The 19,550-nt window shown below is 36.4% G+C and overlaps 1 protein-coding gene across 2 annotated transcripts in view; it reads right to left on the bottom strand.

The window, feature by feature from the left end:
• Positions 1–2,127: 2,127 nt before the first annotated feature.
• The window catches only part of LOC145995285 (lipase maturation factor 2-like), a 43,782-nt gene continuing 26,359 nt past the window's right edge, over positions 2,128–19,550 (bottom strand). For both annotated transcript variants that reach the window (XM_083131875.1, XM_083131876.1), the window contains 5 exons: positions 19,251–19,388; positions 18,573–18,778; positions 14,284–14,530; positions 10,308–10,524; positions 2,128–2,621 (listed from right to left, as the gene is read on the bottom strand). In XM_083131875.1, coding sequence (XP_082988001.1) covers positions 2,369–2,621; positions 10,308–10,524; positions 14,284–14,530; positions 18,573–18,778; positions 19,251–19,388 — 1,061 coding nt within the window. In that variant the 3' untranslated portion in view covers positions 2,128–2,368. The remainder of the gene's footprint in view (positions 2,622–10,307; positions 10,525–14,283; positions 14,531–18,572; positions 18,779–19,250; positions 19,389–19,550) is intronic.

Raw genomic sequence — 19,550 nt, 5'->3', positions numbered from 1 at the left:
CAGCAAGGAATATAGGAGTCCTGTACGCCGAACCTGCTCGGTGTCCGGCCGGGAAAAGCATTGGAAAGAGATGCTAGAACGAGTGTTGAGAGTGGAGCGTTGCAAGCGGATCGCGAAAAATAGCCATTATAATGCCATGAAGGTCAAACATATATGAAATTAGTCACGTTTTACTTTATAATCACAGCATTTAAGCATTTTTGAAATTTTAAATCTGGGAACGCCGGGCGTATGGGCGTACTATAACGCTACGCCACTGATCATAAGTCGTTTGGTTGGGGCGCCGGGGCTGCTTCTATAAAGGCCACTTTTTCAAAGCAGCGGCAAATACGAATGTTGTGATGAATTCGCCCCAAATTTTAGCACAAATATTTATTGAGTTGAGCAAGTTGTCCATTCTTAAGGCTCGGCAGGACCTTTGGCCGACCTCAGAGCAGCTTTTTTCAAATTTTCATCAACTTTCGAAAAACCACTATGTCCAAAATCTGAAAAATTAGAATTTCTTCTAGAGCATTCTCATGTGAATGTTTATGTGGTTTGCTTCCGCTGTTTCCTAGATATTGTCAGTAGTTTCGTAGCTACGTAAGCCTATTATTTTTTTTTTTAAAAAAAAAGTGTAAACTTATTCTTCATCACAAAGGAATTTCCACTTGGCTTTGTGTGTATCCGTGACTTGCTAGGACAGACAAAGGGTCTATGGACGATGGAATTCTTTCGGGTAATATTTCAAATTAGGATTTACTACTGCATCACAGAGTTTGAGTCCTAAGATAATTAATTTGAGACCAGACACTATGAATGAGTCTTTTCCATGGTTGATGGATTTGCTTTATTTTACTTCTCTTCTTGTGCCACTTTTGGCTAATTTCAAATTTGCGAAGATGGCGATGAGTGATGATATGATGAAATTGATGAATGGACACTCTTAAACATCCACGCCCAGGCCAGGATTCGAACCCAGGACCCCTGACATCGTAGCGCGATGTGCTAACCACTCCGACACGGGAGTCTTTCCCATGGATATCAAAACATGGCAATTTTTTAATAATACCACATGTCCCATGAATATCCAGGACAGGAGATCCTCCAGATATCCAGAATGGGAGATCTTCTATGGATATTCAGGATGGGATATTCCATAAGTATCCAGAGATATCCATGTATCTGATCTGGACATTGTGGATATGGATATCCCTTTTTGTGCGGTATGGGTCGCAACCGGAACCTCAGTGACGAGATCCTGAGTTCAACTACTGGTTCAACATGGAGAGAGTCATTAAGAAGTTAAAGCTGTCTAATGAGTCCTGACCAGATTCATGCACTACAAAGGCAATGATCTTGAGTTCGAATTATATATTTTTTTTAATAGGATTACAGCCACACTTTTTTATATTTATATTTCTGCACAGACAGTGCAATTGCAATATGCTGTGAGGGCACATGATGGAGGGGTGTGGGTAGGGTCACACATTCACAATTTCGGCCACTAGTGGAGGTGATGTGATGAGCAACATGCTCCAGCTGCCTTTACTCCTTCCCACATGGTTGCCCAAGATACCCAATTTTTAGAGGAATATGTAAATGATACTTCAATTACTCGTTCTAACTGATCACATCAAAAATTACAAACTCAAAATGTACAGAAATCAATGAAACTTCAATTGAAATCACATGCTTTGAAGCCTCACATGATTTTAATTCACTTATTTCTAAGTTGGTGTGATTTTACTATCTGTGCACTTACAAATCTTTTAATTTAGATAAATTTTGGTTTGGAACTTTTGAAATATGAAACAGATTTCTTTATCTCATACATATCTCAATATATTTTTTTAAAAATAGATGAAACTGTTTAATGTTACAAACCACTGACACAATAATGAAATCTATTTTTATGAGTTTCTTACTTGTACGCATAAACAACAACATAATTCGATAAAGAAGTTCTTTCAGAATATCAATGAAGTGAAGTCAGTTCCAGATGGGCTTCCGAGGACTAGTTGAAATCCAAAGAGAATCTCTTCAACATGATTTAATCCCTGTATGATTAAATACTAACATGTCTAATAAATTTAAATTAGTAAAATGTACATATAAATCAACTTTTTGAAGATGGTAGTTTTATTTTTAGCACTTTAAAACACTTTAGATTAAAAATAAACTATAAAAAATGGACAACTACACAAAATGTATCATTTATGGACATTATAAAAACAACAACGTAAAAAAAAAGTATTAAATTTCCGCAGATCATGAAGTTTTGCTTGTAATTGGAACATTTTAATAATATATAGTTTCTTTCAATCATGAAATGTTAAAAGGCATGATTTAGAAACAAAGTAATGCAATGTGGACATCCTTCAGCCAGCTACTTGCGTTTTGTTGCAATAATAGCCCAGCCTGCACAAAGTAGTGAAAACATCAACACACTTCCTTCCATGTATGAAACGCCCATCCTCAGAGCATCCAAGAATTTTTTGATATGTTTGTTTGTTATTGGTTCATCTTCCCTACCAATGATTCTAAGCATCTTCAAGTATTTAATTATTGGTGCATTCTCTCTAGACACCACTGGCAAATATTCTCCAAGTCTTTCTCTTGTCCACCAAGAAGAGGAAAAGCTTGTAATATGAAAAAGAAGTATAATTTATTAATATGCTGTAAGTGTATAAACAAGGGAAAACATCCAGTGTGTCTATAGTAATCTTACCAAACATTACTGTTATACAGGGCAGTCCTAGGTTTATATGAAATGCTTCTGGGTTTCCAATTCTAATTTTAAAATGGGCAAATAGTGTTGAAACATTTGGTACAAATTGTCACTGGTTCAGTGGTCAAGCTTCTTAAGTGGTCACCTTTCGATCTTGCCACTCAAGGCCCAGGGTTCGAGTACCATCTTAGGCATGGTTGTTCTTTGAGAGTGTAATAACCCATAGCGTTATTACCATAACGTGTAATAACCCATGAGGGCCAGTGCCTACTTACTGACTGCAGTAGCGAAGCGTAGACTGACAAAGTAGGCAAGTGATTATATAGACAGCTATTTTATATATACTGCTGGACAATGAAAACCGGACACTTTAATATTTGACATCTGAATTGCAATAACAGCTCGCAGATATATTACAGAATGTTCGGCAGATCATGTAGTACCATATGCACCATTCATAGGCTCGGACTTTGTTTATGCATTCATACTTAATTCAGTTTCTGCAATAGTTAGTTAGCCCTTGTACCAGAGCTTTTATCGACCCATTGCGTTATCACAAAAAATGCAACTGTCCGGTTTTTTTTTGTCCAGCAGTATATATATATATATATAATTGTTGATTCAAATTTTGCCCTCCCCAATTCATATTAAGTTGGCTCCTCTGACACAGGGGACAGAAGAATTAAAATCTCCATCCAAGCACAGAAACACATGCATGGACGATGTACTCAACACATAAACTCCAAACTCCTGGAAGTGTCACACAAACCCTCCATTAGATAACTTGATTAAAGTCTGGTAAATCGGATGTTGGTCACCTCGCTTCCACGGTTTTCATTTTCACACTTTTCTCTCTTGAGCAAAACAAAGCAGATTTAAATTGCTAAATAATACATACACCCTTAAGGGTTTCCCGATGGCATAGTGGTAACGTCACCCTGTAGCCAAGGGGTCCCAAGTTCAATACCTGGTTGAGGCACATTCTACGGTAGTTCGGATCCCACATTAAACTGTAGGTCCAGTCAGTGACGTGCACTGAGGAGTAGCTAGTCTAGCAGAGATAGATCAATCAATCTCACATCTCTAATTATTTTCAAATCACAATATTTATTGTTTTGTTAAAGCCACAGTTCATATGCAACACTTTTTTTCACGCCCTTCTCGTCCCTCGGTGTGTTCAGCGGCCTAGCTCGCTCTTTCTCCGCCTTAGCAGTTCCAGGTAGAAACGGGTTTTCGAAGGGAAAGGGAAGATTTCTGCCTCTTTTCTGCCTCTACCTCCCTTGCCACCTCGCCCCCACTGCAATGGTTGAAAGCCCATGCTTTCAGGTCCTCTAGTCTATCTCCTATAGGGCAGATAGGGGATTGGTTTCCCTTCGATTTCTTTCAATCCTCTAAAGAACTAAGGGGAAATTTTTCTGCAGTTCTTCTGTCCTCTGTATTTACACTACTTTTTACACGTTGTACAATATGTATGTATAATATGGGATGTGCTTTTATCATTTATGCAATTGGAACGTCTTATGTGCAGACAAAATGTTATGCTTTTTTAAAAAAATATGGAATATATAATGGTTAAATAACAAATATGTGCTCGCGCTCTCTCTTGTTCTCGTTTTAGTAGTGTTTTATTTAAATATACTAATCTCTTGGCCTCCAATAAAAAAATGGATAAGCTAAACAGTCATAAATACGGATGTACTTATTTGGGCAAGTGAACGCACGTTCCAATTCTTGTTGCTGGTTTAGTTTATTTTACTTCGCTTTTCTGCCACATTTGGTTATCTCGAAAATGAGGATGAGTGATGATATGATGAAAGTGATGAACGGACCTCACAAAAAACAATTCAGGCCGGAATTCGTGACGAGCATGCATTCTTGTTCTTATGTGTTGTACTCTGGCTGCAGTAAATAATGAGAAAATTAGAAATGAAAAAATGTATCCCAGAACTCAAAAAGCCAAATGAATATCATTGAAGAAAGTAGAAAAATGGTTTGTTTAAAGTTGTGTTTTGTTACCCATCGCTTTTTCTAGCTGTATAGATTTAATCGGAATAAGTAGCTAAGAGCTTGGAAAGTCGTGAGGGACAATCATAAACAGAGAATTCTAGGCTCCTGATTTCACACTGCCCTGCAGATGCACTGGGAGGAAATTATTTGTATTTTCTTCTCTCTTCCACCGTTTTACCTAATTTCTGCCATGACGATGAACGTTGATTAAATTAAACGGGTGAAGAGTGGTTGCAAAGAAACACTCATGCAAAGGCCAGGGCTCGAGTCCGGATCCTTCATTAAGGAGATCGTGAGATGGGGAAATTATGGAAATCAAGCAATGCAAAATTTTTGAAAAAAACGAAAGATGGTATTTAAAAAATTCAACTGAAAATTACTACTCAGGAAAAATGCAGTTTGCTTTACCGATACCCACGTATCCGAATGGTTAGCATCTTCCTCACACGTTTGTTGTCGGCCGACCTCCGTGGGGGAGTGGAAGAGGTCCCGGATCTGTACCCGATGGAGGCATGTAGTGGTTTGGATCCCACATTAAACTATAGGTCTAGTCCCGATTAGCCTTTCTGTGTATAAAGTGGACTTAAAACGTCAAATCAACCAACCGTGGGGGAGTGGTTACCACAGCGCGCTACAACACCAGGAGTTCCTGGTTCGAACCCCTACCTGGACATGGGTGTTCTTTGTGTTTGTCCCTTCATTAATTTTGTCGTATCATCTTCGCGATTAAACAAATGTATAAAAAAGCGAATCAAATCAAATCATTCATTGATTGATTGTGTGATTTGGTTTATTTTACTTCGCTTTCCGCCATATTTGGCTAATCGCGAAGACGATATGATAAAATTAATGAAGGGCAAGGGACACACAAAGATCACCCATTGCCAAGCCGAGATTGAAACCCGGCATCTCTGGCTCAGTAATCAAATCAAATCGTTTTTGATTTTCGAAAGTGGGTGGAAGTTATGTGTACAATTTTTTGTAGTCATTCCTAACTTTGCAATTTTTCCTGTATTTGACGTTCTTCTTTTAAAAATACTGGGCCCTAAAAAAAGGGGGGGGATTATGACCCGTTGGGCACGCCACTCATTGCTACCCCACGTGTCGACGTCACCGCACGTCACTGGGTCCAGTCCTGATTAACCTATCTGTGCAATAAGTGAACGAATTAACCCAACTCAAACAAACAGTAAAATACCGGCATTTCGCTGTATCAACTGTTGCTAAAATCATGTCCTTCCGATTAATTCAGAGCACAAACACAGCAACAAACACTCACTTCCTCACAAATTCTTTCCCCAAATACAAAGCATCCAAACAAGATCACTTTGTAAAGCTCTGAAACAACAGAAAGTGATACCAACATATTTTCTTAATTTTATCACTCACGGGAGAGACGATATACCAGTTTGGCAGTGGCGGAGCGTGACCTTTCCAACAGTGTAAGCTTATCATGATGAAGGTTATTTCCCGTTGTGTTTATTTTTGGGCTGACATGGTTAGTGATTTATCCACACACATCGACCCCCCCCCATTTTTCAATCCCTGGGATTGGTGTTTTCTTTGCTAGGCTGTGTATCTCCTACATTTCAACTGATAATTAAGTCAGTCTTATTCCTATCACAATGACTAACGTAACGATAAAAAATATGCAAAGTTAGATAAAATGAATAATAATAATAAAGAAACGAAAACAGAAGGAAACAGAGAAGTGCTGAATACTTTTTACAACCGCATAACCAAGTATCAGCTTCGTACCCTGAATCACAAAATCGGTGAATTTTATTTTTCGTTTCTGTTACTATGCCTGCTAGAGAAGTTGGCAGCAAAATCCTTGCTGGACAACGGTGTCTTCAACAAGTTATCCACCCCACCGCACAATCACACTCATTTTATTCCATAATGCACTATCACACCACAGCACAGGGCCGACAGTCCACTTTCAATAGATGGAATTTCGCAAAAGCATTACCTCGACAACAAGAACGGGGAAACAAAAAGAAACCAGATCCAAAATTGATCACTGTTCACTGTGAGGGGAATATCCCTTTCGGATATAAATAAATTCCCTCTCTTGCCCTAAAATTCCCTATATTTAGTAAAAAAAAATACAATATTAATTATAAAAGAAATGCTCACTATTTGTAGGGACATATCCAGAAATTTCTATCAAAGAACATGTAAGTGCTTTCTTAGGATATTGTAAAAGCAAATCTAGCACCTAAAAGATCATAAATAGGCTGTTCGAAGAGTGTTTGAATCACAGACTACGTAATTAATAATATTTGGTTCACATTTGACATGAGATTTGTAAAATTGGTTCAATCTTCAGCTTTCATTAACATTTATTTATTTATTTATTTTTGCACTTTTTAGCTCAATTATTACCAGCTGAGTTCATACATAAACGGAAAACAGAGATGTTAATATTTCTGATGTTTATGCTCTCCTACAAGCTAAAAACAGAAAGAAGAATTTAGCACATCAATGTGTATCTAGTTTTCCGGTATCCTGCCCATTTTTAGGTTTCTCCTTTTTCCCCTTCCTATTACATTTTTCCTTCAGAATTCCCTGTTCCTGGAATAAACCTCCTTGAAGCACCACCGTCTCAAATTTCCTTTGCAGTCAACCATTCATACTCGACAATGCTGGAGCCCCTCCTCTTGCAGGACCTGTCTCTCGCTGGCACGTATTCAGTGAAGCCAACCCAAGCATAATGGTGCTAAATCTTGCACAAGTTTAAAAAGAGTTTGTAAGTTGGGGATATAAATAAAACAAGAGGGCCACTTTTCGTTGTGGTTGAATTTTCTCAAACTTTTCACGTATAAAGTTGAACCCATGCCGTTGGTTGAACCATTCGAATTTATATTTATGTTTTGTTATAAATTAATATTAATAATATGAAAATCACAGAACAATTTAGTAGTACGTAGCATAATTTCGGAGTTTAAACGACACCATGGATGTCCAGAAGGATCAAGGCAAGGAGACACTTCCTGAAAAATGAATGTCAACCATTTTCACACATACAATTTCATTTCAGTCACATCAAATTGTTAATTACTGTAAGGGCGTTGCAGATATTTTGAGAAGGGAAATATACCTAGTTTACCCCAACACCTGAAAAAAAAAAATACTTTGCAATCCTCCCTGGTGGAAAGAAATACTGCGGACGTCCATGAACAACACTTTTTCTAAACATGAGGTTTGCAATGCTGCTGTAAGCCTGTGGCCGTAGGTTTACAAACCTAGGGTTTGGCCCACTCTTCTCCCTATATTCCTTGCTCTTCACCATCCAGATACGGTAGGCACTGCTCCTTCGCGGTCCGAAATTTGTAAGGCAACATTCAGACGGCTTACAACTTTCCGCGAGCAGAAGGCAGGAGTTCCCATGTGGCCCCTGGTGCTGAAGTGTTGCAATCTAACAAATAGGATCTCGAAGACTGGTATCGAGCCGAGTTGAACTTTGAAGTTTTTACGAATTTTGCCATATAATTACATACATTTTACTAGAACTAATAAGTGTAAGCCCGGCTTACACGGCTTACATGGATGCTCCGCGCCTGCAGTTTGGTGATAGAACTACACTGTGGAATCAGAATCATTACAACAGAAAGAGTATGTATATAATATTTAAGTAACACAGTGCCATAATAATACAAAATGTTTCTTTGTTCTTAATGTGTACAATGTATACGATTTAGATTGTACTGTTTACAAATATCAGAAGATAAGCTCCTTTTTCATATATTATTTTCCACCCCAAGTTCTATTCAAAAGCCATCAATTTATTGAATTAACTTGTAAAATTCGTTAAACATTTCACTTGAATTACCTTGTAAATAATTTGACAGTTGCCAGGACTGTAGCTGCCAACACTGATGATGTAATTTGAGCTGAATGCAGGGTGCAGACTGCAGGCATTCATCTTCCTGGAAACACAAATGCTCGCCCTTTCCACCTTTGCCCCAACCCCTAATGTCAAATTCTTGACACATTTTAAAATTCGCGAAATACAAAATAAATTGTAATTTAAGTGACCTACATGGAATTTAGAGCAATGATAATAGCTTCTTTCAGTTATTTTATGATTAATAATTATTAGTATCATTGTGATCTTCTTTATGTGCTCATGAATACACACATTGGTTTTTGGTCTGCTGGTAATGTCTCCTGCTTTCGGTTGCTTTCCAAGAAGCACTGAAGGCTCAGCTTTTCTGTGAGGGTTGAGACACATTTCTCCAACAAGATTTCAAACATCACCATATGATTGTTTGGGTGCGTTGGCTTCCCGTATCGGCAGCCTCAAGCAGAGTCTGCTGCTTGCAATGGGCTACTGAAGGAGTTTGAGGCCCTAAAAGTTTGTGAAATCGATTGCGATGGAAACTAAATAAGGCTAAAACATTAAGTACATGAAATAATAATCTAATAGTGCAAGCAGTGCTTGCATTGCTTGTACTATGTCTTCACCACTGACTGATTGTGGGCTTCAATCCCATCAGAGGCGGAAGCTCGTCCAACCACTTACGCTACTCACTCGTAACTCCACAATTTCTTCATGATGATGGGTGGCCACAGGTCCCATACACAGGCCGAAACCTCAGGAGAAAAGTTGTTACGCTTCCCCCAGGAGACTCGAAGCTGCGCATAGAGCCCAAAGCTTGCACCTTACACTGCATGGTCATGATGCTGGACTCTTTGTAAGTGTCCCTTCATGAATTGAATCATGTCATTACAAGTTGTTATAAACTTTTAGACAATTTGAAATTAATGGGACAATTTGTGTGGAATTTATTTGGTCAGTATGGAATGGGGAACTATTACTAAATTTTCATTCCAGTACAGGAAACTAAGATGTGGAAAGAAAAAAAAGGGTTCCTTCTTCTAGTCCACAATGGTCGAAATGAGATTTCATTTTTCAACTATATTCCAACTGATTTTTAAGTACAAATTATAGTATAATGAACTCCTGAATAGAATATTGCATACGTACTGATGTATTTCATTGTATGACTGATAACCAGGTAAATTTGCACAAAATTTTCTATTATTGTTCTCAGCAAGCCTTATAACTATTATATGTCTGTGCACATGCTTCACAATTATGAATAAATTAAAATTAATAAAAAAATCATATTTTTACCATTTACAAGTATGAAGTGGCCCTACAGAGACATTTGTTTGGTGGTATTTGCATCCAACATTTCTTATTTCATGTCACTTCTCTGTATCTTTAGTATAATTACGATGTTGAAGATGAATGATGATTAGTTGAAATTGATGAAGGGACACATGCAAAGAAACACTAATGCTGAGGCCAGGACTCGAATCAAGAACCTGCATGCTAAGAACACTTACACAAGTTATTAATGTAGGTACTTATATCTTTCATGTGGATTATTTGGCTAAGTTTGAATTCAATCTTTGCCTACTCTCGGCAAAATTAACTACACCTTATATTATACAACAAACAACATATATATAAGTATTTTGCATATTTAATTTTAGTTCCTATCAATTTTTTTAGGGAGTCCAGACCTCCCGAGACTCCCTAAATATGTCCTTGGAAAGGAGAACACATAATACTTACATGTGAGGCCACTTGGTGTAGTTATAAGAGTACAAAGTTGCTTTAAGGTATTTTGGAGGTCCATTTGGAAATGGATTCCTGTGTTTATCAAGAAGTCGGAGAACTGCTGGTTGACCCTCTAAAATCCTATACACAAAACTTACAAACCATGGATGGTCTTGATATTTTCCTTCAGCAACAACCCACATCTGCCAGTCTAATCGTGGTTGATAGGGTGCTGGAGAAACAAAAGGGAAGTACACATTACAATTAAAGTACACATGGGTATCATCTGCATCTAGAGGTGCAAGGAGGAAAAAGTGGGGCGGGGGGTACACAAGATGATGTAAACCTTCTATATTTTAATGTGTGAACTGCTAGATTACTAGCATGGCACTCCATATGATATATTTTACAATCCTAAAGATTATGAACTAGCAAAGTTTTTTGGCAAGTTAAATCATTTCCATGAAGTCGCTAAAAAAAACTATGTGGAATCGCAATTCATAAAAATTCCAATCAACTCCCAAAATACTGTAACAATAATAATGTTATCATCTGCATTAGACCGGAGGCAATTTTATTACAGAATAATGGTGGGATTAGTTCTGAGGAAGTTGATCTGTTTAAGCTGGCACATAGAGGCAGAGGGGCTTTGCCAATGACAGTTTTAGGGAGATATGAAATAGGATGGTCGTTAGGTTTTCGCAGTGATGCCTTCATATGACTGTGATTAGGGGGAGGGGCAGTTGCCCCCCCTCCAGTTTTAGCACCCAATCGCCATCACTGATATGATCTAGATCATATGCCATTTATCTCACCCTTCAAGAAGTAATATTTAATGAACTAATTGTTTATAATGTAATATCTGCACATATGCTATGAGTCAAAGCTTTAGCGAGTAAAAGTATATTATAGGCTTCAAATACAGTCATGTATCAAAGTGGCCTTAATAAAGATGAATCCATTCTCTAGTCCAAACACAATGTAGGACGTTAATATGTATGTGGGGAGGGGAGGGGAGTAATCAGATGAGTCCTTGCCTAAGTGACAGGGAGCCCAGTTCCACCTTTGGCAATGTAATGGTGGAGGGGGATATCACACCCCTCTCTTGGCATCTAAAACATAGTTGTTACCTTAAGGATGATTGCCTCTCCCCATTGTATATTGGGCAGTAACAACAAAGCTTGAATGAACATTGTGGAAGCCAGCCTAAAACGCAGGGAGTTTACACATAGAATTCCATTTCAGTTACAGTAATTTGTGTTAATCATTATAAGAGACTGACAATTACAAGTAACACTGGAACAAATCATTGCAGCTAGTAGTGTTTTGGGACGTATACATTGTTTTCTCCCTCTTGGGGTGGGGGGGGGAACCTCCTTGAAAACATTTACATACAATTGGTGATCATTAATTGGAATAAAATAAACATATGAAGATGTAAATGTGTTTTATTTATGCTTCTGGTTGGTACATAATATAAGTCTTCATACATTTATGTTATTCAGAAGAGACGGAAGGTATTACTGTAGGAAGGAAACAAATTACCAATCATTTCTCGTGGGGTGGGGGTTCAGTTTAAAATATGAAAACCACTTTTAAAATTCCCCATAACAATAAATAACACATATTAAATCGATAAATTATCCCACATTTTGGCCTCCCCGATGGTGCAGTGCTAGCATCATCGCCTTGTAATCAAGGGGTCGCGGGTTCGATTCCCGGTGGAGGCACATAGTGGTTCGGATCCCACTTTAAACTGTAGGCCCAGTTCCGATTACCCTTACTGTGCATAAAGTGGACTTAAAACAAGTCAAAACCAAATCAAAATATCCCACATTTTAACTACACACACGCATAGCTGGTAATGCAAAAACTGATCAGCTGCCACTGATGGATTAACTTTGCAATTATGATAAATAAAATACATGGATGACCTGGAGTGTTGCTAACAGAACATGCCTTTTGGAATTTGAAACGAGAGATGAGACATGAGACGAGACAAGATGGCTGGTACAGTCTATATATATCTCGAAAAGAATACAAACAAAATATTTAAACAGTTGAAAATACTAATTTACTTGGAATAAAGTAGTTTCCTTGGAAACCCAGACCAGCGTTTATTACGTCTAATGAAGGGTATCATTCAAAGAGTAGTGAATGAATATCTAGTATTTCTTAATACTCTTTTGAAACCCATCATTACTTCCCATTTTTCAATTTATTCAAGGTTATTAATTTTATGTTTCGCTGCGGGACGGCGTAGGTTCGAATCCGGCTCTGGTCGGAATTTATTCGGCCTACGTATAGGGCCGGTGGCAACCCACCATCGTGAGGAAATTGGGAAGCTCCGAGTGAGTGAGCGTAACCCGGTCGAGAAGACCTACAGTAAAATGGCTGGGGGTTCGTCGGGCTGATCACCCGTCCCCCTTTACTGGTCTAAGAACTCCACGCTCCAACAAGGTGACGGCGGAACAGTGTGGGAGGGAGACCAGCAGTCGGTAGGTAAGCCAAGGCCCTTCAAGGTGCTGTAGAGCTGTGGGTTATTATTATTATTAATTTTATGTTGTAATAAAAATCTAGACACAAATACAATTCATAAAACACTGATTCAGATTCCTGTTATTTGTGAAAAACATTGTTAGAGAATGGGCAGTTTAAGAAAACATTGTAAACTGTTCAAAGAATGTTGCAGGCTATGCTTTTAATAAAATTTATTATTTTATAAAGCTTTTATTATAGAAAGAGATATTTATCAATAGTAAAAGCAGGAGATACTTTTCTTTGTGTAATGAGCTAAGAATTGCAGTTCTGGATATATTTTTTTGTTCACAATACACATTTAGAACAATAGTTTTTGTTGCTCCCCGGTGGCAAGCTTAGAATTTAAAGAAAGCAATCCATTTTCACAGTGCACCGAAGTTCATATAAGAAATTTATAGCAGTAATGAAAAAGATCACTCGCTTATTGAACTTTCAGACTGAAGCGACATGCAATACACATCTTTTGGAAAGCAATGTTCAGAAATATATGCAGTCTTTCGAACTGAAGCGACACGACAAGCTGCATGTGTTGCTTGTCACTTGCATGATTCTCGGACTGAATACCGTGTTGCCTTGGTTTGTTATTCGCACGGTGAGTGCATGCAGATTGACCGAAGTGTCGTTTGTCGTTTCAGTGTGAAACTTCCACATCACTTGTTGCCTGTCTCTTTGGTATGAATGTTTCGTTAAGGGAGATTTTAGATCAAAGCGACACAGGGTCCTTCAGTCTATATCTAAGCATTCACCATGCATAGGCGAACAACATAACTTTAAAAGAGAAAATCGAAATAATTAAAAGACTATTTAAGATTCATGTTGACATACTTGAAGGTGTTGATGTGGTCATTCACGGATTTTGGTTTATGACCAGTAGCTATTTACCACTGCAGAAAATCAGCAACAAAGCACTTGCATTCTCTATCTCTATCACAGATCAAATAATAGGACTCGTTGATCTGAAGCTATCAACCGAGTGGACCTGTTAACCCCCAGGCGAGTTCCTGAAGCAGATTGCATTCTCAGTGTGAGGAATGTTGAAAGCTGGATTTTTTTGCAAAGACAAGACACCTTTACCTAGGAAGGATTAAATGTGCTCCCCTTCCTCCTCATTCGCTGCTCTTTGAACAACAGGGGGGCCAAGCAGATAGTTGGCATCTATGATTACAGTCAGCTTGAAATTTTGCCTTAGGTGATCCAACGAAAATCTTTAGAGTAGCAAAATTAGCTCTTCTTCCACGTTACAAACATCCAAGTTAGCAATTTAAGTGTCGTAAAGTAACTAAAAGTAACTGTTGAAACGTTACTTCTATTGAAAAAGTAACTCAGTTACAGTTACTTGATTTTAAAAGTAACCAGTTACAGTTACAATTCTTCAAAAAAAAGTAACTGTTACTTGTAAATGAGTTACTTGTAACTAGTTACTTCCAAACACTGGTACACACATACCAACCTACAAATGTAAGAGATGAATTGACTCGACCAGGCTTGTACAGGAAATTGTATTCCAACCATGGACCACTCTCACTGTTGCTGCCTTCAAGGACAATCTCAGGCCTACCTTTGACTCCTTTTATTTGGCTAGCATATCCATAAGGGTTAGTGATTTTCATGTGCTCTGTCGCTTTGTACATAGTTTCAAATTGTGGATATGATTGCAGGGCATAACTTCCAGCAGGGTGCAAGGTAGCAAGTGGGACCTAGAAAGATGAAATATGAAAGTTTCTACTAACTATTGACAGTGTGCAAACTAAGATTCTTTTGGGGGGAAAGTGGGTGGCATCCATTATTAGAATCAAGTGCACACAGGAAATATGTTTTGGGGAGATTTTTTTTTTATTATTATTGATAATAACCAGAAAAACATTAATCCAATACACGACTGTACAAACCATTTATTTCATCACACAAGGTTCACTGTTATATTATTGACTCTACTAACTTTTCATTCTTCATGTATATTACTTATTTTCTCATTCCTAAATACAAATTTAGATGCTTTGTCTTGATTGATTTGCTTTATTTTACTTCGCCTATTGTGCTACTTTTGGCTAATTTGTGAAGATGGGGATGAGTGATGATATGATGAATTGATAAATGGACACTCACAAAGATCCATGCCCAGGCCGAGATTTGAACCCGGGACCCCTGGAATCATAGCATGATGTGCTAACTATTTTGCCACAGTGGCAGGCAGATGCTTTCCTTTTATATAAGCAATATTTAAAATCACAATCTATTCTAACCTCCATCAAAATAAGCTCACAGTGAAATACATGTAAGAAACCGAATTATTTCTTAAGTAGCTATCGTTCATCAATACAGTATATCAGTGGTTTCCAAAGTGTGTGCTGCAGCACTCTGGTGCACCATGGCTGGGTTTCAGGGGCGGCGCGAAATGTTCCATTCCTTTCACTGAAATGATTATATTGTTCCAGATATTTGCTTATTTAGTACTTTTTACATGTAAAATGTTTCTGAATTTTGAAATATGTGTATATATTTTTAACTATTCTGACTAGGATGCCACGGAAAAATCCTGAAACACTAGTAGGGGCACTGCAGAAAAATATTGAAACACTAGGGGTACCATGAAATGAAGAAGTTTGGGAACCTCTGCAGTTTACGGTTTTAAGGGCTACAACTTGAGTAGTAGTTATTGTAGACCCACTAGAAAACATGGAGGATGTGCTATTTTCATCAAGAAAACCTTTTCTCACAGGCCTGTCCACAGTGTAAACAGCATGTCTATTGAAATGGTATTTGAAGTTACGGTATCTTTTCTTGTAGAAATAAACACTATCTTAGTTGCAGTATATAGGCCGAATGTTGAGTGTAAAGATTTTAAATTATTTATTGATAGAATACACAACCTCTTAGAACATGTGTGTACATTTAATGCTAAGATTATTTTATGTGGAGATTTCAATATTGACTTTAGGTTAGTAAAGAATCTAGAAGGTGTTATGTTAAATAATCTATTTTCAACGTTAAATTTAGCTATAACTACAACTGAGATTACTAGGCCCAAACTCGGAGGTGGAAGTTGCCTTGATAACATAGTTACCGTTATGGATGGGTTAATTAAAAGCTCAATTGTTAAAACTGTTGTATCTGATCATTGGGCAGTTTTACTTAAGTCTCAGGTTAATTTTCCTAAAGTCTCATCTAAAATCGACACCAAAAACTGCAAGTTAAGGGTGGGACTAATGAAAGAGGAAAATATTTTAAAATTTCACGATGAACTATCACTTGTTAACTGGAAAATTATGTATCGTTCTGTAAATAATATAAATGGCAAAGCAAAATTTTTAATGTCTGAAATGTCTAATTCAGCTGAAAGGGCATTTCCTCTAAAGTATGTTGTAGGCAAACTTACTAAACCCAAACCTACAAGGGTTAGAAGTAAAGAAATTGACAAACTCAAAGGAGAATGTGAACGTTTTTATGACTACTATATTAGTACTGGTTCAAATGGCATGAAGAATCTGTATACAAATAGTAAGAAGAAATTATATAGATTAGTTAGGGAAACTAGGATTAAGGTTAATGATAATTTTATAAACAACTCTAGTAATAAGTCAAAAGCAATGTGGGATATTGTAAAAAAAGAGAGTAATTCCATACATGTACCCAGAACAGATTTTAATAACCAACTTAGCGCGTCTGAACTCAACAATTTTTTTATTAATAAAGTTGAAGAAATCCTGAACAAAGTTTCATCTTGCCCAAGTAAAAATGATTCAAGTTTTTATTTAAATGGATTATTAAAACCTACAACTACTTTTAATTTTCATCTTGTTGAAGTAAAAGACATTGAAAGAGCAATCATTAAAATGAGTAGTAGTAGATGTGAGGATATTTATAACTTAAGCTCTATCATATTGAAATATGGAGTAAATTTTATAAAGGAACCTTTAACTCATGTTATAAATTCATGTATTATTGGGTGTGTTTTCCCTGAAGATTTCAAGCTTGTAAAAGTGATACCCATATTTAAAAAGGGTAGTAAGTCTTTTCCTGATAGTTACAGACCTATTTCATTGGTTCCAGTCATATCAAAAGTTTTGGAGATTGTTCTAAATAATCAGATTGTTGATTATTTTGAACAAAATAAGTTATTTAGTAACTCTCAATTTGGCTATAGAACTGGGCTACGCACTGTTAAGGCTGCTGTCTCATTCTTGAAAAATTGTATATTAGGGTTAGACAGTAAGAAAGTTGTTAATGTGAAACTATATGATTTGTCCAAAGCATTCGATACTGTATCTCACTCTCTTCTGCTAAAAAAGTTAAAATTTTATGGTTTTGAGGATGGAGCGCTGTCACTTTTGCAATCATATTTAAGTGGGAGATCTCAGAGAGTAGTTTTTGAAGAAATGGAGTCAAACTTGTTACCTGTTAAACATGGAGTACCTCAAGGATCTATTCTGGGTCCTATTCTTTTTATTATTTACATAAATGATTTTCCATATAACATTTCAACACCCTTGGTCAGTAGTTACCTATTTGCTGATGATATCAATATCTGTTTGAACTCTGATTCTAATAATCTTTTAAGGTCCTCATTAAAATCTACTTCCGATATTGTACAGGACTGGTGTACTGCTAACTTGCTTTGTATAAACACTGGTAAGATCCAAAACTTGGAACTTACATATTATAGTAATAATCATAATACAGGGCATGAAAAGAATTCTGTCACCTTTTTGGGATTCTTAATAGATCATCATTTGGAATGGGAGGATCATATCAGTAGAGTTGAATCCAGGGTTAGCAAAGGGGTTTATTTAATGCGTAGGTTAAGATTATGTGTAAACTTGAAGGTTCTAAAAACTGTTTATTATGCACAGATACACAGTCACTTAAGCTATGGTACCTTACTTTGGGGTCATCAGCCTTCAATAAAAAGGTTATTAAAAATGCAAAAAATATGTGTAAGATTAATGTGTGGTCTTCCAAGACGTGGCCACTGTAAGTTAAGTTTTGTTAGACTAGGTACTATGACAGCTCCTGCTATCTTTGTATTCCAATGCCTAGTCTATATAAAAGAGAACATTCACATTTATGAGGAGTTAGGGTGTTCACATGCCTATCAAACCAGAAATAGGGATTGTTTAGGATTGTTTAGATGTAATTACAAAAAGACACAAAAAACCTTCTACTACATGTCAGTTAAGTTTCACAATGCTCTCCCTCTGTCTTTAAGGCAACTGCCCTTTTTAGAATTCAAAAGAAAAGTACAAAAAATATTAACCGATAACTGTATATATAGGGTAGAAGAATTCTTTGAAATTAATTGTATTAGGTAAAATAGTTATGATTGTAAAACAATAATGTTAACAACTAAATTTATGTAAGTGGTGTTACGTTTCTAAAATGCTTTTTGGATGTTTTTTTGTAAGATCTATAGATACTTTATATGTATATTTCTGACGATTGTAATACATGTGATGTTCTCACATGTTTCTACAATAAAAATTATTATTATTAATATTATTATTATTATTATTATTCATTATATGCATATATTATAACTTAAAATAATTTATTGATTTTTCTGGTACACAATATCTACATGTATTTCTTACATGTTCACATAACTAGACCTCGTTACTTTACATTCCGATAGGAGAAAATATATTTAAGATGCAATTGATTGTCTGTCTCTATTTGTATTCATATATATCACAAGAAAAATAATAAGACAGGAAAATACAGGAAATAAGAAAATATACATACCAGGCTTATCCCAAACAATAGAAATGCAGTGCCACAGTACCAAAAGGTGACAATAAATGAAAATATCTTATGAAGAATCCCACGTTCATCCAAGAGAGCTTTTGTTAGAGTTTCAACAATAATTAAGGTAAAAAAGAACCAACCGAAGATCATAAATTTTGGCAATACTGCACCCAGTGCAGTTTCAAACTGGTAATTGCTAAAACCTATAGGAAATAAAATAAACAATGGGAGTATCTTTCAGACTAGCCATCTAAAATTGAATTATTATAAAGAAGAATGCACTTTACTCTTGCTGACTGAAATTTCATTTTTTGGTGTTTTGAGACATCATTAATTCACCCAAATTAATTTACAAAGTCATAATTTCAGTTATTTCATTCTGTACTCATCATGTAAAAACTGCATATAATTTTATTGGTAATGTTTACGATAAGTACATCAATCCAACTTTCTATTTATATTCTTAGACCAAGTTAAAAATTCTGTTGTTTTTTGTTATAAAGGTAAAGTTCATGTCTATACTCTACTATAGTGAAAATAAATTCTAAATACATGAAGCAATATCAAGCAATCTCGCTATATGTGCATAAGTAGAACAGGTTGAGTGAATTTACACTTAAAATATAAATTATATTCTAAAAAGGAATAGACATTTACATAGGAAGAACAACTTACCAATTTTTATATCAAATGATCTATTTAAAGTCTTCTTTATAGGGAAACACAGATGTGAAACATAAAAAACAGAACCATATACTGAGACAGTCAGCAACCAGTCAAACAGGTTAATGAATTTCGCCACTATTGATGGATCTGCAATAACACCAGTACATTGATTGATATATTGGGTAGGGTAAGAAAAAGAACACTATACCTATCATCTGCATACAGAAGTAAGAACAGTGTTAATGTTAATATGCGCAAAGGACAAAATATTACATTAAATTTTGGCTCACACAGGATATATTCCATCAT

This window comes from Lepisma saccharinum, chromosome 11, assembly GCF_977018435.1.
Source record: "Lepisma saccharinum chromosome 11, izLepSacc3.1, whole genome shotgun sequence".
Taxonomy (NCBI): domain Eukaryota; kingdom Metazoa; phylum Arthropoda; class Insecta; order Zygentoma; family Lepismatidae; genus Lepisma; species Lepisma saccharinum.
This window is presented reverse-complemented; position numbering and strand designations above follow the sequence as displayed.